Genomic DNA, 24447 nt, shown 5'->3' on the forward strand with positions numbered 1-24447 from the left:
GTGTTTTGTAGTATGTATCAACAATAACCCTACGCAGGTTTAAAAGAAGGCTTTAAAACGTGTTCTGCTTCAGGAAGGATGGCACTCAAAGTGTACGCTACTAAATACAGCACTCGTGTGGTGTCCAATGCAAGCAATCTAATTAACAATTTGTTGGCAACATTTTTTGGAAAATATTCAGCGTAAGGATCAACAGCAGATTAAGCAAGAGGAATGGAATTTTCAATAGACGTCTTTTTGGCCTAACTCTGGGTCACTAGAATCGATTGTAACTTCTCCAGCTGCCATCCTCCATGAAGAAACAAACAACAAACTTTTAGAGGCCACGCGTCCATACAGCGAAACTTTTTAAACGTATCCTGCAGGAAAATGAATTTCTCTACCACTGAGCCTTTTCATCAAAAAGATGTAAACTCCAAACTTTGCAGATAAATCAATAAAAACACTACTTCCAGCAATGAAGAGGTGGTACTGGGACACTGAGTATTTAGCTTGGTTTTGAAGATCCTGGGTGTTTGAAACATGCCAATGATGTAGATAGAAAGCGATGATGTGTTGTGAAAAGTTTGTAACAATGCTGGTATTCATTTTGACACGTTTTCGTAACTTTCAGGCCTGTAGTTCAGTTTGATACTCAAAAGATAGATTTTCAGTGGAGTGCTCCTTTAAACATAACCATTTTATTCCAATATTTGATACTAGTACATTAGTTGAATTGCATTAAACATCTGAATTGCTTTTGCGAGCTTGATCAAATATTCAAGCTGCAACACTTAGTTCATGCAGTGAGTCACTGTAATTAGAAAAAAATGTACATGAAATCCTGAAGCATACATATACAAGTATTTCGTGGAAAAGACAAATGCATCACTGGAAGTCCGGCTTCTCTGGGAAAGTACATCCGACGCGTCTGATGATGACGTTGGCGGAGTAGTGTCCGGCCCGGATGCACTCCTCTACTGCTTGCTCTTTGACCAAAGAAGAGAGGAATCCTTGGTAGAGGAAAAGAGCAGAAGTCAATTTGTAACCTGCCATCATCTACAAAAAATTTAGGAGATCATTAATACGAGCCAGGATTAGGATTGTGGTTGAAGAGACAAAACTGTGTTGTCCTCAACAGGTGACTGTTCTGATCAGCTCATACAGAGTGGAAACAGCATGGTAAATGTCATACTGATATCATCTGGAACCATAACTATGTTACTTAGTTGGACAGTATCAAAGGTTAATGGGGATTGAAAACAGAAATCAAGCTGTGTAGAGGATGCTTTTCATGCCGTACCTCCCACGAAGGCATCTCCGGCTCCGTTAGTGTCCACAATATCGTTTTGGTCGATGTCCAAAACTGGGAACCTGGTCACCTTCTCACCTGTGATAAGGACACAAAGGGCTGTTTATTACCATGGAAACCAGTGTTTGAAATATAACATAATTGGACTCAAAACTATTTATATTGAACACATTTCAATTGTTTACACAGGGAGGTAATGTTATAATTGGAGATGGTGGAACATTTGACTTAAGCACTTCAGCAAGTAGTAGTAGTATAATAATTGATGGCTTATTAGTAAAATGGAAAAAAGGATCACTATACAGTAATGTATGTAACATAATACATGTTGATTAACATTTAGGGAATTAAAAAATAGTCATTAATAAATTCAACAACGCCACATTATTAATGACAGCCAGTACTGAATATAACACCTTTTTTTTGTATTTAGGAACTTTGAAGTGCACAAGGTTTGAGTCTTACATGCCAACTAAAGCATACTAAAACATGCTATTCTAAAGAATATAATCTATGAATACCATGCATATAACTGGAGTGAACCCCTTCACTTTTCCTCTGGTACCAATATAAAGTTGACATCTCAACAAATACCATTTCTGTCATCTCAGCAATACTTCAGTGCTGTTTAATGCTAATTAAAAAATCTTATCATGCTAACATACCAAACTAATATGGTGAACATGGTGAACATTAATGCCGCTAAATATCAGCACGCTGGCGTTAGCATTTAGCTTAATGTAGCCAAACAGAGCTGCTAATACGGCTTCATATTATAAATCCTGTTTGTCCTATTTTTTATAGATCTTTCAGTCCACTTAATTTCATTATGGTAAATAACTATTTAATAATATCAAGTTCCATGAACTCAAGGAGACTTCTGTATATTGCGTTTTGTTGTTTTGTCCAAAACCCAAATACATTTAATTTCAAAGATCTGCAACAGAGTAAAGCAGCAAGTGCTAGCATTTAAGAGGCTGTCTTAGAGAATGTTTGCTTGTTAAATGACAAACATTTAACAACCGACTAATCATGAAAATATGTTTCTGAATGTGTACAACTGTAATTATTTACCTATTGTTTCAGCACAAAGGACTGGGTAAATTGAACTAAGGGATACTCAAGTAAACAGAACAATGCTATGTGCTGCTGTGCCTCACTTGAATTCTTCAAAAGCAAAAGATCATCAAAAGTAAAAACTCTTAACATGTCGAAAGCTTTGGGTGAGTGCTCTGGTAAATTAAAAACAATGCAATCGTTGTAAGTCGTTTCAGTTCAAAACGGAATCCATTAAATGAGGTTCTCTTTATTATCTTCAGTGGATTATATTGCTTCAATTATCAGTAGCATATGCACTTCAAAGGGAGTTCCAGTTTAAGGGAGAGGGGCGGGGGGGAAAAGGGAAAAAAATCTACCAGATGACAGAGTCTCGAGGTGTAGAGTGACATTAAATCAGCAACTTATGTCAGAACAATCTGAACCACACACACAATCTTCAAACAATCCCAGGGCTCTGGTGCCGACGTGAACCTTCAAAAAGGTGCAAGAGACAAAAGACATCACATGTGGACATGTGGATAAAAGGAACTCGAGAAAGGCTGACAGATCTCTTATGGAGAGAAAAAGGTTGGAAGTTTAAGGAGAACATGAGAACAAAAACTACAAAAAAGTTGTTTAATGAGGCTCCCTGCTAATCTAACAACGGCTCAGAATATCTGTACGACAGATAAGACACCCCCTCCAGTTCTTGAATACATTTCTGCTCTTGTATTACAGGGTGAAAGATACACAACCTGCAGCCGAACATATGCTCAACACCTGATGTCAGGGAAATGACTAACACACCAACTGTGAGAGAAACTGCATCAAGTTGCAGCAGAAATCACATCTCACAAAGCACAATGTGAGCAGGTCAGGTGCTGGGGATGTATTAGATAACGAGTTAGATTGTGTTTTCTTAATGACACATTTTCTCTCTTAAAAGGGAAGCAGGAGATTGTCACTTTGATAATAAATTACAATAATACAGGAATCCTTTTAGGATCAGCTAATTAGTAGCATAACGACTTTGCTTAATTAATGCCAGAGAAGAAGCTCCAGAATCCTCCTCCCTCTTCAAACGATTAAACGCAACGAAATAGGCTCATAATAAATTACAGTTATGTCACTTATTCCTCAGTTAAGTAACGTTAGATGTGGTTTTGCTTAGGCGATGCACTTTGTGGCTATAAAATCGGATGCTTTAAATGTTGACGATACTGCACTTGTTCAGCATATATTCTGCTGTTCATTACACCCGACAAATCGGATACAAATTACTGTGTAAATATTTGTACGGTAATTAAAAGAGGTGGTAACCCTCTCCAGGGTGGGTTGCACATGAGGAGTCAGGACTTATTAGATAGACCATTTCTTCCAAAAGGCTCTTATATGACATGATATTAGGAAAATACATCATCAGGATATGTCAGAAGTAATTGAACACATTGTAATGGGTTTGACCTACAGCTATGCATTCGCAATCAACAGATCCTTATTTTGTTTACTTTGAAACACAGTATATGAACTGAGGATTACACAACTAACATGCACAAAGGCATCTTTTTGCTGTTGATGTTTCCTTTTATTTCAAGGAAATCTCAATCTTTTCTCATTTATTAAAAATAAATTCCACACAAATTAGTATACTTTTTCCAATATTATCAATCAAAGCTGTTTTGTGCATGACATAACCAGACTATAGAACCACTAATTGAGCTAAAGTAACATAGAAATTCAGTCTCAGCCATTAGCATCCTATAACTGTAACCTAAAGTCAGTGTCACGATTAAAGTTCTTGAGATGGCAATGCCAACACCGTTTTGGTCTAAACTGAAAAATCTGCTGCTGGATTCAGTTTGATTACATTTTTATCATCAGGTCTAAATCATATTTCTTTCCAACTACTTTGATTTGGGAATGAATACTAATAACATTCCTATCAAATTCGGCTGTACTTTAGTGCTAAAGGCAAAGGTTAGCATGCTAACACCATCAATTTAGGTGGGGAACATGGTCAACATTTCCTGCTAAACACTAACGTGTTAGCATTGTTATTGTTAGCACATTAGCTTGCCAATGTCAGCATTTACTGTAACTGAAAGTACATTTTAATTTCAGCATGTGATATGTTTTAACATGTCTTGACACAATAGATCACCCTCCTCCTTCTGTCATCACGGCCAAGTTGAAGTTTTCAGAGAAAAGTTCACAACCTCATTGAGGCATGTTATTATATTTGACTGACATGTAACTCAGGTTACAGGCCAACAATTCCTCAGTCGCCTGTTACAAAGATCTCATTGGTAAAAATCTGTCATGGAAATGGCAATAAAAGAAAAAAATTAAACTCCTGCCAATAAACACAGGCTCTGTTGTTACTGGCTTGTCGAAAGCCTGAAAACATCACTTTGCTCACTCATTTCACTGTAATGAGATCTGCAACATTATTTTCAATCAATACAACTCTGCTGTGCTTTTCTAAACTAACATATCCTTGTTACTAGAGTTTGGTTTGACAAAGTGAGCGAAGCAGCAGATTGCTGGTGAATATGTGGGCTGTGCTGTGACAGGTAACCTGCAGCAGAGGAAAGAAAACGGAGAAAAGCCGAGAAATAATTCAAATACTTTCTTTCGAGTAAGCTATAATTGTGTGCTTTTGTTAATTCGCTCTTCATAATTCCCTCATTACAACCCTTGAATGGTGGTGATTAAACTTAAGAAATTCTTTCAACAGGCGTCTCTTTGAAACGAGTATCAATTAAGTCCTTTATTATTGGCTATTCTTTTTAACAATGCCAATTCACAGCACAACACTGACTGAGAGAAAGCTACTGTACATGCACATAAGACGACCTCGGATTTATTGGAAAATGAGTATATGAATTTCTGAAATTAATACTCTACTCTACTTGGTTGTGTTCCAGCACTCACTGTTGTTGCTTTGACAGGAAGCAGGTTGATCAAATAGCTGGCACATCATTAAAATTCACATTGATCCTCTCACACTATCATCTACGCAAATAAATCAATGAAGACATCATTTTCAATCCCTGGGCTGCTAAATGACTGGGAATGTTACATGAGTATTAAGCTAAAAGGCGTGAGCTGAAGTTTAAGTACGACATCTTTATGTGAGAAAACTTCCCCGAGAATACTTCTTCTGGAACGCTTCCTGTTGCGTTCCAGCCAAACTCTGAGCCTCGGAGAAGAAAACAACATTTCCACTTTCTTGGCAAACGCGACAGGTTAGGAGCAAGTTGACATTCAATCTGTTTCCCTATCATAACCAGCATCTTTGTTCACAATTGAGTTAGAAAAAATATACATATGCCTGTAATTACTGTAACCACAGGCAAAAGATCATCGCCAACCAATATCCTTTCAGAGAGACATGAAAGAAAACATTGAAAGAGGGATGCCAAGAGAAAAGAGTTCTTTCTCACAGCGCGGGAAGTTAATTGATTTGGTTCTTCGTAAACATACGGCGTTTTAAACGGATTACTTCTTCAAGTAGACATTTCTATAATTATGCAATGTCTAATCTACTGTAATTTGGGGAGAATAACAACAAAACATGCATTAAATAAAGAGCCTTGTAGCCAGTGCTCAGTCTGCCTCGTGTGATTAACATGTATGGATCAGGTCTTTTTTTCCAAGTTGAATTCTGCCTGGTTAGCCCCCTTGAGAGCCTTAAAACTCGGCGAGGAGCAGAGTCAGGCTTTATCAAGTCCTTATCAGCGATTAGAGCGGCACCCCCGCTGAATGATCGTTTATTAGATCTCCACACCGTTAAGGTTCAGGGCACAATGATCTTAATTACTGCTTTAATGGGTGTATAAGCAAAAGCCCAGTGTAGTTCAGCAGTGTCAGTGGCAGCTAAATAAAGGGCCATTTCCCCCCTGCTCCCAGCTCGTTTGAAGCGGTGGTGTGATGAAAGGCTCCAAATGAAGGGCAGGGAAAAAAAGAACAATAACAAATTGACATCTCTTTTTAGAGAATTATACCACGGGGGAAAGCATTCTCCCGTCCTTAATCACTATAAAATGGTTTAACATGACATGCAGACGCTGGCAAATGATCAAATCCTGACAGGAGGACAAATTGCAAACAAAATGAGAGATCAAGTTTATTAGAGCGCCGCCTCTGGGAAATGAAAATCTTTAATTCTCTTTTTACATTGACATTTATTTGGCGGGCATGAATAGCGATGTTAACACACACATACGCACTCACTCACACACGCCAATGCTGTAGCACCTACTACTGTAACTGCTCCACTGAAATGATAGCACAGTCAATGACATTTATCATGTTTGCCTTTGTAGATGACATCTGAAACACATTGTCTTTCATCCCGCCTGCATTCATCATGTATTTTATATAAAGTTCACAGCGGCGTGCAGCTCTGTCTCCGTGCAGGAGCAATGAGGGGAGCAGGCGGGAATTATCCATCACCTCCAGCACAATGGATTGATTCTCCTTCTTTTTAACTGTCTGCTTAAGAATATATTTTCAGACTCTCATGAAAGGAAATGTACTTCCAGGAACACTGCTTTGAACATGATTATTTGCTTCATTAAAAACATATGCTATTAGTTTGTACTTGGCAATAAATCAGTATGTTAATACATTGATGGATAAGAGATTGATAAATGTACACCCGATGCATCAAAGTCCAACAGCCACTGTGCTTTTAACTCCTTCTGTTCTCCATACCTCGCTCTTGCTGCTAAATCTGCAATATGTTCACGAGCTAGTCGCTAACTTTGTTGCTAATGTGGGTTTATCAGAGTTTTATAGCTGAAAACAGCTGACGTGCTGCGGCAGTAAACAACACTGATGACAGCGGACCTAAAGTGGCGCCTGTAAAACCAAAACAAGGAGTTAAAAGATTAAAAACCTTTATAGAGCTTGGGAGAACTGCAGAGTTGGGCAATCATTCTGTGGCTTCCCTTTTCAGATTATAGTTATTTTATAGTTTTTAATATAAAAAAATATTGATTACAGCCACTTAAAACCTTTATTATACCAAGAGAGTCTCTTGAGAAATGTAGCCAAAATGGCAGCACACTTTACAGACCATTAAAAGGAAAATACAATATAGATATAAATACAGAAAAAGATTTACTGAATCTCATGCTACTTCTATAATTTCATTTGGTCACCTTTAAAAAATATACTGCTACAATAGGTTTTCTTTTATACCATGGTGTACTTATCTGTTATTACTTTGTTTTTGATTATTAATAACGTGTGCCTACTTTTTGTATTTAGTATCTATTATTTTTGCTTTACTGTATCTGCACTACACTTCTGCTGATGTAATACAGTACATGTTTTTACATCGTGTATGAGAGTTTTTCAGTCTGTGGCTACAAGTATGCTTTTACATTTGTTTTGTCTAAATGTATTTATGCTGCTTTTTATATATTTATTGATATACAGAACTTTGGTCAACTCTGTTGTTTTTAAATGTGCTATATATATATATATAAAGTTGGATTGGATTGGATAAATGTCCCCGCTGCGGGACAAATTAAGGACTTGTGATGATTCTGATGCCATTGGTGACATACTGTCCAAAGCTTCAGCTCGTAAATACAGTGGAATTAAGGAGCGTGGACAGTGTCCTGAAGGTACAGTGCTGCTGTGGCCGTGCTCCCTGCAGTCCCCAGTGATGAGTGATATGTTGGAGTCTTTACCTGAGGCCATCTCTCCTCGTGCAGGCTTCTCTGAACTGCAAGGGCAACGAGGAGAGACACCCTGTGGCTCAAAACAAAGGAAACATCTCCCAGCAGTAATCGAAAACTATCGTCTCCCCACACACCGCTTAAACCTGCAACCCCTGCTCAGTTATGATGACATCGCCTTTTAATGTCCCGCTAACAAATCTGCCCCAAATAAAAAAAAGAATGCATTGATTTGAGGAGCAACATTATCAACCTCTCCTCGAGGCCACTCTGCCAGCATTTTTGCAGGAAGGAAAAGAAAAGGGCAGGATGTAAGAGTCTAAGCATTAAAAATTGCTGAGGACTGGCCTGGAGTCTGTCCAAGACAAAGTTAGAAGTACTTCACAAATCAATGCCTGCTCTCTGCATCCCCCACATTTCTTTTATGCTCTGAAATGACAGAATGTAGTGCAAGCATTCATTTTCTCTAACATCTGGTGTCAATGTTTCAGGTTAAACTTCAAAGAAATTACTGATAGCATTCAGCTCTTTTCAGTCAGAGATCTACAATCTATTTAAGGCTCCGCTCTGCAGTTTTGTGATATGAGGTTTAAGAGGAGGGTAAAGATGTCCAAAAGGGGCCAAAGTTGGGATGGCTTTGAGTGGTACTTCAGTTGAAATATGTGAAGACAGGCAGACAAAAAACGAAAAAACAATAAATTGCCTACCAACAGTTGCAACAGTGTCGTCCTTGCCCTGGGTGAACACCACCATTCGCTGCCTCTTCGTGTTTTCCTTGGGGAGGTTTTGGGCCTTTTTTGCAATCTCTGCGATGTCATCTGTCTGTAAAAACACCAAAACACAGGGAGTATGTAAGGTTGAATAAATGCATCGAGAATAACAGTTTCTGAGAAGTTAATCAAAGATCGCAAACTGTGACAGGAAGAGGTCAGATTTGTTTTCCAATCCTGGCAGACGGATCAAGTGATAATGAAACCAGATGGGCTATGAAACCGCTTCGAAAAAGATCAATAGGGGCGCTCAATGATGTTTCCATGCCGCTACAGGAGAGCTGTAAAATATTAGAATGTCATATTCCCTAAGTGAGATGAAAATAAGCTTGTGAAGATATGCTGTTGTCAGATAAAGCTACTTCTGAGCTGAAGGGATAGGTGGTGCGTGTACTGTATCATTCTCTTCCTGAAACAGGCCATCTCTCCTCAGCATCTGCACAGAATGGATATTCTCGCCTGGAGACGACAGAACTCTCCGGAGTGCTTGCCTTTGATCATGAGAGGGATAAAAAAACCACACCTGTCAGAGCTACTTTATTATTAACTCATCATGATGTACTATGAGCAGGTGGAATGTCTTTATCGCCGCCTCGCAGTGGGGTGGACTCTTCTGTTCCGTAATACAGCACGCTGAGTAGCTAGCATTAACGGGTTGTAGACGCCTCTAGCATCTGTGTCAAAGCTAACATTCGAGCACCTTCAGGGCGAGCAAATACTGTGGTTATGGGAGTAATCAGAGAGATAGGCTCCAACCCAATAGTACAAGCCACACTGGCTCACTCAAACCAATGAGCTTTTACACCTCTAAATGCCTCCCAAATGTCCTTTAATCAGCCCTGAGAGGTCCGGGGAGACCCTGGCTCTAGGAAAAATGGGTGTAACACTCTAAGTAAGTGCTAATGGTGAGGTTAATACAGAGGCTGTTAGCAGGCGTCGGTGAAATAAAAAAAATAAAAAGGTAATTTGTCACTGTGACTGGATGTAACCACAAGCAGTCCTCCAGACACTGAATGCAAAACTGCACAAGGCTTCGGCACATTGTCACCCTTCGGTTTTATGTTTGCCGGGCATAAAAAAAGGCGCTCTACTCAGGTTTAGGAGCTAAAAGGTTCTAAAAGCCAGAGGTGGGAGGGTAAGCATCACGCCTGTTGAGGAGGGCACGCTGTACACACACATAAACAACTTCCTCCTTTTTGACAGGCAGAAACACTTACCTGACAGAGAAATAAGTGCAGGACAAATGAATTGGCAAATGATATGGTCAATTTAGTTGACAGCTGACAAATGTTAATATTTACGATTGTGTGGCAATTGATCAGACATAAATCAACAAGGCGTGAAATATAGGAGCTTCCCAGGGGTGTTAAATTGTGTTTTTTGTGTCGAAGCCAGTGAGAAAGTGATGGTCTCCACTGCAGGCTGTTTGACAAACACTGCCAGGGAGAGATTCAATCAGAGCGTGATAAAGATAGTTCTTTGAGCATTTAAAAAGGGGGAAACAGATCACAATCAGGCGACTGTGTTGAGATCTGCTGATTGCTGTTTTGGAAAATACAAGCTTTTTATCTCTTATTTACACTAGAGGTGTGCTGCTGCCATTTTTGTTAGTCATCCATAATGTGATAATAACAATGTTTCAGAATACACTAAAAGTGCATCAAGTCAGATAATGACTACTCGGCAGCAGCTAACAATATCCAATAAAAGCATCCGTAAAAAAAGAATCCTCCACTGATCAATTAACTGAACTAATTAATTTAATTAAAGTCAAAGAAGTATATTTGACAGAATAACTATTAAAACATATACATTTGGTGCCGCGACAGGATGATCAAATTGCGGTATAATTTTACAAAAGACTTGTCAAAATAAGTAATTGATTTTGGTTCATGTTTTCAAAAAGAGGTAGTCGAGCTCGGTCTGTAGAATTTAATTTGATAGATTCTATTGAAAGTCAGTTCATTGAATTTAATATGAATTTAATATGAATTTAATTTGAAAAAAGAAACTTATCACAAGATCCATTCAAGGGCATCCAGCAGTGTTTTGTGAGATGGAGTTTGCTCAGTTGTAATAGAGAGGTTTGTTTATTTATATCATTTTGGTCACATAACAGGTTGTCAGATGCGACACTGGAGACCATCTTTCAACAATCGCCATGACAACTGAGCAACTCCTTCTTCTTATAAAATCCATGCGATATGGCTAAAAGCTCCAGAATATTTCCAGTGAGAGGATGTGCGCTAAAATTATTTCATCAAACAACTATCCAAGATCTTTAAGCTCAGGATTTTTTTATAATTGTCACACATTTCATATTTTTGAGATATTGTATAAGGGATGGAAATTACCCTTATTAAACCCAGAGTTTTTCTGCAGTCATACTCATATTACAAGAGTACTGTGTATGAGTGAACGACACATTTCTTCCTATAAATCTTGTTTAAACATTATGTTTGTTTCTCCCATTTTAAACAAAGTTCTATAAGCTAGTATACACTCTGTATATTGATATTTTTAAAACTTGTCTGGGTACAGCTACAGTATGACGGCAAGTGAAATGATCATTACAAAGTGACAAAAAAAAGAAAAAGACAACTTTGAAGAACCTTTTTTAACTACAAGCATCTGAAAATGCCTTAAGTACAGTACAGACCGCTGATGTTATCTGAGAAATCACATTCATCCGATGCAATTTTTCAGAGTGTTCTGGCAAATCAGGTTGACATGGAAAATGTCAAAGAATTGTAACTACTAGGAAAGTCTACACTTTGCCCTTTGTGTTATTTTCTCATGTGAGGCACCCTCCATCACACCAAGCGATCACCCCCCCCCCCTTCCTCTTCCTGCCTTCTCCTCTCTTAAACCTGTCACTGCCATCAGGATTGCATTTCTATTCCAGTCACGTTGATCACACCGTTAGTGATTCTGGATGACAATTATTCACACAGTGCAGAGCCATACTCAAGGCAGCCTTACCTTTGAAAGAGAGAAGGCACTTAAAATACCTGAGCACACACATACACCGGCTATTTGTGCTTTTGATTTCAGCGCGACTGGAAAATATGCAAAATACAGGCAGAAAATAGACACGGGGAACATTCATTTTTACACGTAAGAGGCAGCCCCACTTTAAAGCACGATCTATGGGGGAACAAGCACTGTCATTTTCATTTCCATAATCTAAGACCACAGGTGGCTGTAATTTGGTTATTAAAAGACTACAGTGTGTTTCAGTGTGCTGTAATGCCATAGCAGGGAAAGGGAGACATACAGTATCATCCCTGAGTGCAATGAAGATAATGAGGAGGCTTTTTAACCAGGCAACCTGATGAGCCCCCAGCCTGCAGAGAAAGGCTTGAAACCATGCCCAACTTCTCAGCTTCCCAAGAGGCTTTTCAAAATTCAATAAATAACATCTGTAGGCGATGTTGGGTGCAGACCTAGCAGAGTGCGTCATAACAGAGAGCTGGCTGAACAAAGAAACCATGACGACTGCCAGGTTTCCATAGCAACTGCTGCAAGGCCTGGAGAGTATAATAGCACATCAATCACTGTCCAAAAAGAACTTCATTATCAGCAAAAATAAACCTTTAGGATCTGTTTAGTGTGCAATTGCCGGTCAACTCACCTCAAAGCCGAGCTCTTTGGCAAATGTCGCCGCCTCCTAGAGAAGAAAAAAAAACAGACACAGATGAGCAGTTAATTACAGAGTCACATAAAGGGTAGAATGTCACACTACCGACGTGAAGTAAAGACATCTCGTTGAATCCGCTCCCTCACATGTGCGGCCATGACACCTGAGAATAGGTAACCTGAGATAGCGCTCCTCTGCCAACCCCTGATTTAATAGGCATGCAGCCCACCCATTTAATCTATTGCCCCACTTGGTCTCTTCTTACCACGGCAGCATGAGGTAACACCACGTAAGCCCCCAGCCATGAAACCATGAATATGTTCTGGTGTGTGGGAATCCCCGACACTGCAGGCATTCAACACGCACCATGTTTCTTTGGTTTCCTAACAGGTGCACTTAAAAGGCCCCCTACATGTGTGTATGCACATTTTTGCTTTAGCTACAAATCACGTAAACTTCGTAAAGATATCCAGTGAATTAGATGTGTAGGTATTTGTTTTACTATTTCAGGCAGCTGTTGGTCTCCATTTGTTTTAGTATGGGGTGGCAACTGGGTGTTAAGCTCTTGAAACTTGTTTGGGTTGTCTAAAGCAAATTCATGCTACAAAAAAATCTACATGTGTATTTTGTTCTTATTGTTTCGGGGAAATTGGGTTTCTATTAATTTCCATACAATATTAATAATTTTGCTTTTGAAGCTCAAGTCTCTATTAGCAGATAAGTTGTTGCTTTGAATTACAGTTTAATTAACAACATTTACATAATTACACAACTCAAGAGTTTCAAGTGTATGAAAATTAATGGAGACCAACGGCTGCCTGGGAAAAATGTGTTCATAACGTACTGCCTACATTAAAAGTATCACACATAAGGTAAATGATACCTCATTTCTAGAGTTTAAAAATCTAGGGTCCTAAGTACAGAACTTGGGGACACTTTTTGCTATTTTAAAAATCACTCCGAGATTGATTAAAACTAATGTCTGCCTTGAAAAGTAGAAAATATAACTGTTACAAAACAAAATATAATGCTATTGAATATTACGTAGAGCAAACATGTATACAATTGATCAAAAAAACATTTTTCTTTTGGACATTTCAGGGTTGGTTCTGCACATCAATTAACAAAGAATAGAAAAATCGAATACAGAAGCAGCATGGTTAGACAATATGATTAGCTCCGTGTATATCAATATGTCTTTTGTAGGCAAAAGCCTGCCAAACCTCTGGTCGCTTCTTTAACCGGTGACAGAAGCTGTTGCTTGTCGGTCCAGAACGATGCCACAAATCATGACAGACAACCTGGTGCACTAAACTCACTTTTGACCCCAGACGGGCCAATAAGTCGATGTTATGATTCTAAACAATCCAATTATCTGCAGTAGGGGGGCTGATATTTGCGTGACCTTGGGGAAAGGTTGGCAACCTGGTCCTCAAACAGAAGGGGAGGAGATGACATGGAACAATAAGGTTACCGGTCCCTGGAGGAAAGCCTCATGGCTCTCTGCCTTGGATCAACAGCGCCAGCAATATGTCAATTCATGACCCCCCTCGACTCCTTCCACACACACAGGGGCAGAGAGGCTAGTCAATTAGCCGCTGTAGCCCATAAGCATCTTTATAATGAGTAAAGGTGAAGAGTCTTTTTCCTCTCTCTTTCCTTTGTCTTTTTCAGTCGATTGAAGGCTTAGGTCTCACATTTGTTTTCATTTATTTACAACCACATATTGACTTTTCTACTCAGCAACGTTCCATCACCGGCGAGCATGAGGCATCTCGCAGGGACGCGAGCAGCTTGGAAAAATCTCTTGTCAAAACAGCGATATTTCATCTGAAAGCATTTAAAAGAGACACATGAATGATGGCTGGAATAACGATGGTGCTGTGGAGCGGCACATGCCTCTATCTCACCCTCCGTCTCTCTCTCTAGTTAGCAGCTATAATGTTTTTTGAGAAAAGCCTTTGGAGAGAGTGTGGGTGTTAGAAGAAAAGATAATTGAAGCGATGTCTATGAGCCACATGTGTACGGTGTAATCCCTTTTAGGAATTTATTAATTTCTATGAGCTGTTATGAAGGCCAACACCAAAAATATTTGCTTGTTTAAGCTCAGCTAAACCTAATATATCGGTATGATAAATACTGTGTGCTGGTAAATACACAATTAGCTGAACTACACATACATGTCAATAAAACTGAAATGATAGGCAATAAAAGTCATCATTTTCTACATTGAAATTGGAAAGTCCTATGTTTCAGGTTGTGTACGTTACACATTTGACGTGTGCTGTTTTGGTATGTGTGGTTTTCAAATGACAGTCCATGTGCTTCTACAGCTGTCGCAACAATGACAAGCGCTTCGAGTGACATCTGGGCAAAATCCTCTCGTGCTCAAAAAAGCATCTCGTTTGTTCGGAGATTGCATGCTCGCCTTTCATGATCCACTCCGAGTCCGATTCTGAAGGAGAGAGGGGACTTTTCTTTTTGCAGATTTCGGAGCCCGTAAGTTCTACTCCTCGGGCAAACAAGGTAAAAGATAACAAGTCAGGCTGAGTGCATGAGCCCTCTGCAGCCATAGTTAATATAAAGCTATCAGAATGTGTGAGATGTTGCTGCTGTCAGAGGCTTAAACAGTCAAAGGGATATTTTTAGAGAGCTTAAGCTAATAATCCAGAGCCCAGTCAGGGGGGCGGGAGTTTACCATTTCTTGCCAAGCAAAATGAAAGAGGAAATACACACTTCATGCAAAGGGCATTTGTTCAAAGCCTCACACTTTGTTTTCCTTGACACTACATGTGACAGGAGCATAGCATGCCTGTGCAGCCACAGTATGTGGGTCGTTTCTGTGAAGTAACTTATTCCGTATTGACTTAGTGTTCTTCCTCTTAATGAAAACTGCTCAATATGCAGTCAGTCTTTATATAACACCTCTTCATAAAGAGATGAGCAAAGATGACATTCACGGCTCTGGATAACTAACATAATAGCACACAACACTGCACTGATCATTTATCAGGGAAAAGAAACATTAAAAAAAACAGGAATCAAAGTAAAAGCCCCTGTCTGCTTTTCCTATCTTCATTCATTCATCTAATGTCATCTTCTACTAGCCATTTTCACCACTTTTTCATTGATATGTTCACCATTTACCAGTATTTAAAACAAATAAAGGAAATAATACAGAAAACAAAAACAGTTATTTTGATGTTTTGGAGGTACATTTTAAGAAATCCATCCATTCTCTAATGCCTCTTTGCTATTAAAGGCAAGTAATAACGCCCAAACGAGAAGAAATTAATAAATCTAGACAAGTTGTTATTGACTGTGATGATAGAATGGTCTCTGTAACAAATCAAAGCAAGCATTTAGTTCCTCCTCCTCTGTGTAACAAGCTGTTGAGCATATGTCACAGCAGGAGTGAGAGCAGAGAAAAAAAAAAAAAAATCCAATTTCAGTGTTTCCCAAAGAATCTAAATCAAAGAGCAAACCTCAGTGCTAAGGTTAATAAAAGTTGATAAGCTGAAAAGCATAACTCCCCAAGGCCATTCAGAAAATAGGCATTTGCTTGACCGTGTTAGCCCAGGCTGATGCAGAAATTGAATTGTATTTGACATTGAGCGGGGGGTGAGATACAAAGGAGGCTATATAGCCCTGACAAGTTATTTACAACAACACCCATGTTTTCTTCTTCCCTTCAATACATGTTTATTTAAAAAGACGTCAGCGTGTACACCTAACACCATTTTAATCAAAATGAACTTCTAAAATGTTGAACTGAATAATATGATGGTTGGTTTATTCGTCAAATGGTGCAAACTGAAAAAGAGGCAATTATCAGGTCCGGACAGATTAGTTGGTTTTGACAAATCACCTTCTGTAGGAACCTTTCGAATTAAACTGAGCATGACTGGGGTCATGAAATCTCAAATAATTCAGCCAATTAAAACTACGTGCATATATAAATAACAGTGGCAGGTGACATGTTTTCCTCATTCCCCGCATTTAAGCGTAAGACATCACTGAGGCGAGTCACTCAGCTTCCATAAATGCCCAGTAAAAAAACAACATCTGGCATTCAACTCGAGCGTTTCCAGCCAGATTACAACAGCATACATTACAGGGTGGTGTGTGGGGGTGGAGAATGAATAACTAATCAAAGCGATGGCATCGGTGGGGATTGTTAGTGCCCTTGACTTGGCCTTGGGGTCACAAACAAGACTCCTCCGTGATGTCAGGACAACAGCCTCCAGCACGAGTCCAGGTGCCGCCGAACAGGAAGCTGCCACCTCGAAGATATGTGGGCTGATAACGACTGCCGGTGACTATTAATATGATCATGCAAGCTGATAGCACCTCACTCATGCTGGGGCGGACGGGAAGGCGGCCGCCTGCTACTGTGCAGGACAGATTAGGAGGAATAAATCACCTGTACCGAGCTCTCCTGTAGCTCCCAGGAGAATGCAGCAATCCTGCTCAAGCATGACATGCCACAAACATGAGGGTAAACACACACGCGCAGTAACACACTCCAGAGAGGCAGGAGTTGCTTTTACTGCCTCTGGGAATTTACTCAACAACAACTGATGGCATTTCACTTCAGTTTTTACCGAGCCATTAAGTGGCATGTTTCATCTCTACCTAGTTATTTTCTTACATGCCGGTGTTATCCTAAATGTTTTTTGAGATGTACATCTGCCATGCACAGACACTTTATTCAGATTCCAAACTAGGACTAAGCACACGAAAAACACCTACAGTAGTGGCGATTGAGATTTTTCATTTTTTTTATAAATAATTTAATAATTTCCCCCTCTACATTAAGTTGTTGCACTGTTCACCACATGGTGTATTGGTGTGAGTCTTTACATTTGCAGTATCTTATCATGTGCATTAAATTGTATTCATTTTCAAATTCTGTCATGCAGTACATTTAGCTTGCCTCAGGATATGCTCCTTATTTAATGCACTGCTGTATACAGCAATGTCACTTCTGCTTAGAAATATGAATGTTTCCAACATGCCCCCCCCCCCAATCCAAATCCATTCAAATTGAGTTTCTGCTGATCTGTTACTGAATCAGTATTTATAAAAAAAAAATTATTTGTGTATATTGTTTCCTACAAAATGCAGCTGCACGATGTACCCTTAAAACTAAATATGTGAAAAGCACTGCAAAAACATGACAACGATGTTGACTCAGTCTGCATATCTTTCCTATTATATTTTAGTAGTGTTTTTAATTGCTAGTTGTTTTTTTATAGCAGGCTTTCTGCTGCTGAAACGCGTATCAAATGTCCCAAGCCGATCAAGAAATATTTTTAAAAGATTGATAAATAAGCTAATCACAATCTGATGCTGTCTTTATTAAATATGTATTAAACATAGATAGTTATCAAAGTATCAGTTTGGGATCTGTATCACCACCATTAAGGACTTTGATTGGTATCTGTGCCAAAAAAAAAATCAATACACCTGAACATCTCTAACAGCCATACTAACGGCCCATCCACACAGCGGCGTGCGTTGACGCTTCACCATTCACTTTGAATGGGGTGACGTCACTTTTCGCCGAACTGCATCGTGGGAAGCGACGCGGAGCTTTGCTGGCGTGGCTCGCTGCAAAAGTTGAGCAATGTTCAACTTTTGACGCCTCGGCAGAAGCGTCAGCCAATCGAATCATATGCCAGTACAAGCTCTAGCCAATCAAACCGCTGCTTGTGTGTCAGGGGCGGGAGATTCATGTGATTGGTTGTTGGTCGAGTTTCAGACACGCCCGCCGGCAAGCGTCAACGCACGCCGCTGTGTGGACGGGCCGTAACAATTCTTCTCTATTTTGGCTTTGAGGGCATACATGTGATGACTAATACAAATCTTGAACGTCATTAACTTGAGATGTGTTTAAACAAATGGCTTTAAAGTTCAACTACACAGCACGTCAGGGTTTGCAAATTCCTGTGCACTAGAAGGGATACAAAGGATGCCAATTCATCAGAACTGCAAATTGAACCTGAATAAAGGAAATAATAATAAACATTTCCCTTTGAACCCATTTGAAAGAAATGTGTTCAAACTTGACAGCAAGTAGGGAGCTGGCTTAAGCTCCGGGGCTGACCTTAGCTTTCATGTGACCAATTTCAACAGTGCCCTTTCCTGCCAGTCCATTACACACCTCTAGCAACAGCCTCTGCTCCCAAATATCTCAGTCCGCCTACAAGGGCAGTTAGCGAGCCCACAGGGACGACAGCAGCACCTACAGCACAGGTCCAAAGGTTAAACAATCGGAAACATGTGCAGTACATAAATATCTCCGCTGATAGCAATCTCAGCCTGGGAAAGCAGGGTTTGCATAAGGGCCCAGAAGAACAGAGGATGTAACCTCAGAAAGCGCAGGCATTCAGCCGGTGTGGTGGGGCTAATGGAAGCTGTGGCAGTAGCAGTAGCAGCTTTGTGCTGGAGGGAGTTAGTTATCAGCCTGATGGCCTTATCAGCACTGAGGGCCTCTATCACACATCTCACCTCTGGGCTCTAACAAGGGGTCAGCACACAACATCAGACTACCACAGACTGGCTATCTCTCAAGGAACCACACTGGGTAAAGGGAAGATGGAAGATGAACGTGTCGGCTCCACAGCAGCTTTTAACTGGTTCTTACAACTCTTATTCCACATTTATAGCTGACTTTACTACTCACTGCACTAGAGTCCAAAGGTGAACAATGAATTGCAATAAGGTCTTTTGAATTTATCCAAATACACGAATATCTGACTTGAGAAAAAAATGACCTGCTAACTGAGAAATAATTTAGTTTCAGAGTGTTTTCTTTGCTTCAATAATTTGTATTGATTGATTGTCTGCCAGTTTCATTGATCAAGGTTAATCTCATTGGCGTTCTGAGGATTCAGGACTTCCCAGATAGAAAGTTATTGTTTCTGTATATATAAAAGTAAATTAATTGCATTCTTGTTTCAGCTTTTTGGGTATATTTTCAGTTTCAATAAATCAATTTATCCTTAGATTAAGTGATATAATTAGATTATGTTGTTGAAATATAAACCACTTATATAATTTAAGCTCTCTAAATGAAGAGTCACCCTACAAAACATATTGTGTGCCAAAGATATGACTCAACACTTTATTTAGTTCTAAATAAAAGAGGCTGTTATCTGATTCTGAAAGGTTTCAAGGGCTTTAATATTACTAAGGGATCTGCTACTTTAAACTCTATCCACCTGATTTATCGTCATTACAAACGCACCCACACATTCCTGATGAAACAGATTATGATTCCTTTTAAGCTTAAATGATTGTTATTGTTAACCAAATGTATGTTTGATGCTGAGTCACAAAGAAATATTTTTATAGAGAAATAGAACATTTTAAAACACAGCTTTCCGTTTTAATTGCTTTAATCATTGTGCGATATGGCTCTCATGTTTGTTTCATCTAATATGGTTATTTCTCTTCTGACTGTTTTGTATGAATATGTGTGTTTTTATAAAATATCTTTGCAGATGCTTTATTATGTGTGAGTTTTCCTTCCAATACATAACAGTTAATAGTTAAAATGGTCATACATTTATGTTTCACTCTGGATAAAACGGTCTTTGTTGAAAAGTCTGGCATAAAAACTTTTGATGGATTAACCTAACTTCATCACAGTCCATCAGTTTTCTCGCAGCTTATTATCCAGTAAAATTTAACCGACATTTGGCTGCAGGCGCTCCAAGCAAAAGGTCAAAAAAGCAAAACGCTTTTTCTGCAGTGAACTGTTAAGAACAGTGATCATGCCTCCTGTGTATAATAAACATACGAGCATTTGGTCTGCTCTATTTACCCCCTAATGAGAAACAAAGATCTGCTCTGGAGGGACTAGCATGCTTCAGACAATAAAAAAGCAGGGGAGAAGAAAAAAAAACAGCTCTCAGAATAATTCGTACCATTTGTGTGCACAAGGGACACGCGAGCTTTGTTCGAATAAATTGGCTATAGAAAAAATGTAGATGATGTCCAACGTGTTGATGGGATAAGATGGCCAATTGCCAGATGAAAAGCTGCATAGTGGGCAGGGGGCCCTTCAACAAGGAGGCTAAATCATCTCACATTTATGCACACAGCTAACATGTGAAAGATGAGGGAAATACTTGCATGATGCAATCAAAAAAAGCTGCAATAAATCTGAAAAACAATCATTTCATTCAGTTCAAGTGGAAGCAGCGAGCAAATTAAGCTAAGCAACATTTCTACAATAAGAGCATAGGTTTTTATTACCCATGGCATGTAGCAAATTAATTTGGTATCATTATTGGGTATATTATGCTGTCTTTGTCCATTTCTTATCCAGAGTTTTATAACCCGAGCAGAATAGGGAGAGTCCTCCAAAGGATACTGGAAAACATGACTGTATAGCCTGGACTGTGGGAACACAATCATGAGTAGACAAAGGCCAATCCTCCCGCCAACTCTGTGTGGATAAGAGGATTGGAGATGGGGGGAAAGCAAGCAGCCAAACAGCAGTGATTTGGGGGGAGTGCAGGAACAAGGGTTGTAAGGCTATCTGGGAAACCCGCCGGTGTTCAAACTTCAGCGAGTCCCTCCGGCAACAAGCAACAAGCTGATATCCTGCACTCTCCTGCTGTGACAGAAATACAGTGGCCTCAGCGCCAGCAGAACGTGGGCACTATTGATCTGCTCCCAGCGCAATATCTCCTCTTACATCCATAATTATTCTCCTTCAGAGGACTCCACCATGTGCACTGGCTGCCCGACTTGCAGGCTGGCTGGCCTTCTATCCGCCTCCTTGTTAAAGATGCTCTGTGGTCTCACATTTCACGATGCACTGCCAAAGACCCCCCTCTTTTAACCTCGGCATTTTGGAATATTTCATGGTTCAATCCCAGGGTTGGGGAAGGCGGCTTCGGCACGGCACAATTACAGTGGTTAGTCGGACTCCTCTGGCGGAGCCATGCTGGCTCCCAAAGTACCATGACTCGCAAACAGACAGGCCAGGAAAAACAGAGGAATGTTGGAGAGATCATTCTTCTTCTGTACTGAATCCCCTCTCTGCAGGAAAAGGCTGATGGTTTCATTGTAGCAATTGCCATATCTTGTTGCAACACTTCATTTGATCGAGTAGTAGCTCACAACCCTTTTGGCTTGTGACCTTTGAAAGTGGTTAACTTCAGAAAATAAGTAATAAAACAGTCTTCTTCAAAGATGAAATTATAAGCCGTACCATTCCCCCAGTGCTCTGCACATATGCTACTTTAGCCTCACTTAGGAACACCAACAGATTGCTAAAAAATGTATAGCAAACTGCTATTGGTGTGTCAGTTTTCTGATTTGACCACCATTTACTACCAAAGACTGTATATAAGTCAATATAGTCACCATAACATCACCCATTGGTTGATGTTATGGTTTGACATGTTGGCCGTCACCATCTTGGGCGTTGCCTAACAGAAGTTATACAAGAGGATGGAGGAGCTCATCACGAGTGAAAACAGAACAAGATATTTCCAGATGACAAACATGTTATAACTCACTTTCATTAACTGAAAACACACTATGGAAGGAAAGCGTACCCTGCTTTGAGGTCTATTTTACTAAAAATGGGACCATACAGTAGTTTGAAAAATGTACTATATTTAAGCATGTCTAATATTTCAATTATTTTATCAAAACGATAAGAAAAGCCAACACCTCAGCAGGAGATATGTTAGTTGTTTGCTGCCGGTACATGGAGGAATGGATGAAGTATTCCAAGGTGGCAAACCTTTTCAATCCAATGAAAGCTGCTCACTTGGCACAAACACTAAAAAAAGGTTTTTCAGGCTTCCTCTAATGCAAAAACATTAGAGTCGTTCTCTGGCTGAACCTGCTGGCTTTAGTCCTGATAGCTCCTAAAAAAAAAGTTTACATTTTTAATGGTCCTAAAGACAAACATTTTGACTGCAACTAGCCATTTTGGAGTGTTTTTTATTCTCAGGAATGATGTCTTTAATATTAATGTGACTTCCTTAATAATAACGGTAGATGTTTGACTATGTGACTTGCTTCTCCGAGTCCTGGGGGCTTTCTCTACTTGCTCTCAGTCGATTGCCAAAAAATGATGTACTTCAGTATATCCAGCTGATGTGTCGTAGCAATACAATATGACTTTGTCCAAAGAAGTAAAAAAACCTTAACTTTAAAAAGTCATATATTTTAACGAAACACACTTCTGTCCTGTTTTTGTTATCAGGCGTATAACATGATAAGTTGTAAAACATAGATGTATTTGTTTGTATTTTTGTAGCCTGAAATACCAAAATGTGTTAAACAACCAATTGCAATGGTTTAAATGTTGTCTTCCAAGTTGGCCATAATACTAAGTGCATTGTACTGTTGTTATGTATGCGTTCAGTCAATGTTTAGTGAAGTAAAATTAAAGGGCAACAGAGTGGTTAACATTGACTCCTGACCACAAGAAGGTCATGGTTTTTAATACACTCATACTATTGGAATGGATGAACTTAAGGTGTTGTGAGGGTCAATATGTCAATATGTGTGGACTGTGATCTCTGATGTCATTAAAGCAACATATGTGATCTAAATGTAAATCCAAGCAATGTTACTTTCAACTCCTTGTCACAAGTTATCACTTCAAGTGATGATATTTTTAAGAAAAAAAAAATCACGAAAAATGATTATGTAGCTTTTTAATTTCTAGATTTTTGCAACTTGGGGGGTCTTGTTCTTAAGGGTTGGGAATTATGTATCTACATTCAGCAAAAAATTAAGAAAAATAAGTCATATTTTACCTTAGCCAATCATCACAGCTTTTGAGCGCTATGACTCATCATACAACTCACTGACTGTACGTCACACTGAAGGTCAGTGTGCTCTGCGCTGAGTGGAAGGCATGTGACTCATCACATAAATAGCACATTCAATTACAATTAAGTTGTGAAAGACACAAAGGAGAGCAGCAGCTAATGCTTCATGTCTTTCCCTCAAATGACACATTGTGATTGTTCCGCTTCGCCGGCTTTAGAGATGGTTCTGTGTTCATCCTCCCAGTTGGCCTGTGGGGCCTTGTGAATAAACACATGGAGGTTAATGTCTCATGTTCTACCCTGTTCTCTGCAGACAGCTCTGACAGGAGGAGAGAGAGAAGAGCCTAAAAGGAAAGCTGTTTCAGTAATACGCTAATCTGGCCCTCACATCTCTTTGTTTTAGGCAGTTAAGACAGGATATTTTCCTCAAGCTACCATTGTGAAGTACATCTCGAGACCGCTGTGTTTGAGCTGTCAAGGGAAAATTCTTTCTCCTATTCTTCTTTTCTTTGTGAGAACACCCCTCATACCCTAAGGGGCCTTCAGTGAACTTGCCATCACCCACACATACTGACAGCGGAGAGCATCCACTTCCACGTTCACGTCACCGAGGCGATAAACAGCCACGGGCCTCGCCACAGAGATAAGGCTTCCAAGCAGTCCCTCAAACAAACAAAGCCAAATGACGAATCTACAGAGATGTTGAGAAATGACGCCATGTTGCACATATATCTCCTCTTCCTGCCTGCCTTTTTTTTCCATTCCACACAAACACACATATATACACTTGTACACCCACTTCAACCTGTCCTGGAAAAATCATTAGAGCCCCCACCACCCCGCACACACTGCATGCAGATGGAGGAAAAATAGGGCTGTGAGCAAAAAACGCCTGAGGGGCTTTTCGTGACAATAACCTTCTGTAGAGCTACTTGTATCCCTCCACCTAGATCAGGGAGAGGTGCTGAGGGATGGAAGGGAAAATAAGCAAGATAACCACAAATATTAGGTGAGGAACATTCACACAAAGTACAGAGGAGGAAGAAAGCCGTGTCATTTTGTTCTCATGGCCTGGAGAGATGGCAGGCTAAATGCTCTTTTAAAACAGCTTGAACATTCAAATGATGATGGCTCTTTTTGCCTCAGCAAAGCACATTAATACATAGCCGAATGCCATTTCCACTTTTGTTAAATGGCTCACCTA

The 24447-nt window shown here is 39.7% G+C and overlaps 1 protein-coding gene across 2 annotated transcripts in view; it reads right to left on the reverse strand.

Annotated features, from left to right (window-relative positions):
• Positions 1–653: 653 nt before the first annotated feature.
• The window catches only part of LOC104943453 (adenosine kinase), a 98265-nt gene continuing 74471 nt past the window's right edge, over positions 654–24447 (reverse strand). For both annotated transcript variants that reach the window (XM_010768854.1, XM_010768855.1), the window contains exons 8-11: positions 12427–12462; positions 8730–8844; positions 1283–1369; positions 654–992 (exon numbers count right to left, since the gene is read on the reverse strand). In XM_010768854.1, coding sequence (XP_010767156.1) covers positions 868–992; positions 1283–1369; positions 8730–8844; positions 12427–12462 — 363 coding nt within the window. In that variant the 3' untranslated portion in view covers positions 654–867. The remainder of the gene's footprint in view (positions 993–1282; positions 1370–8729; positions 8845–12426; positions 12463–24447) is intronic.

The sequence above is a fragment of the Notothenia coriiceps genome, unplaced genomic scaffold (assembly GCF_000735185.1).
Source record: "Notothenia coriiceps isolate Sejong01 unplaced genomic scaffold, NC01 NC01_scaffold00006104, whole genome shotgun sequence".
NCBI lineage: Eukaryota > Metazoa > Chordata > Actinopteri > Perciformes > Nototheniidae > Notothenia > Notothenia coriiceps.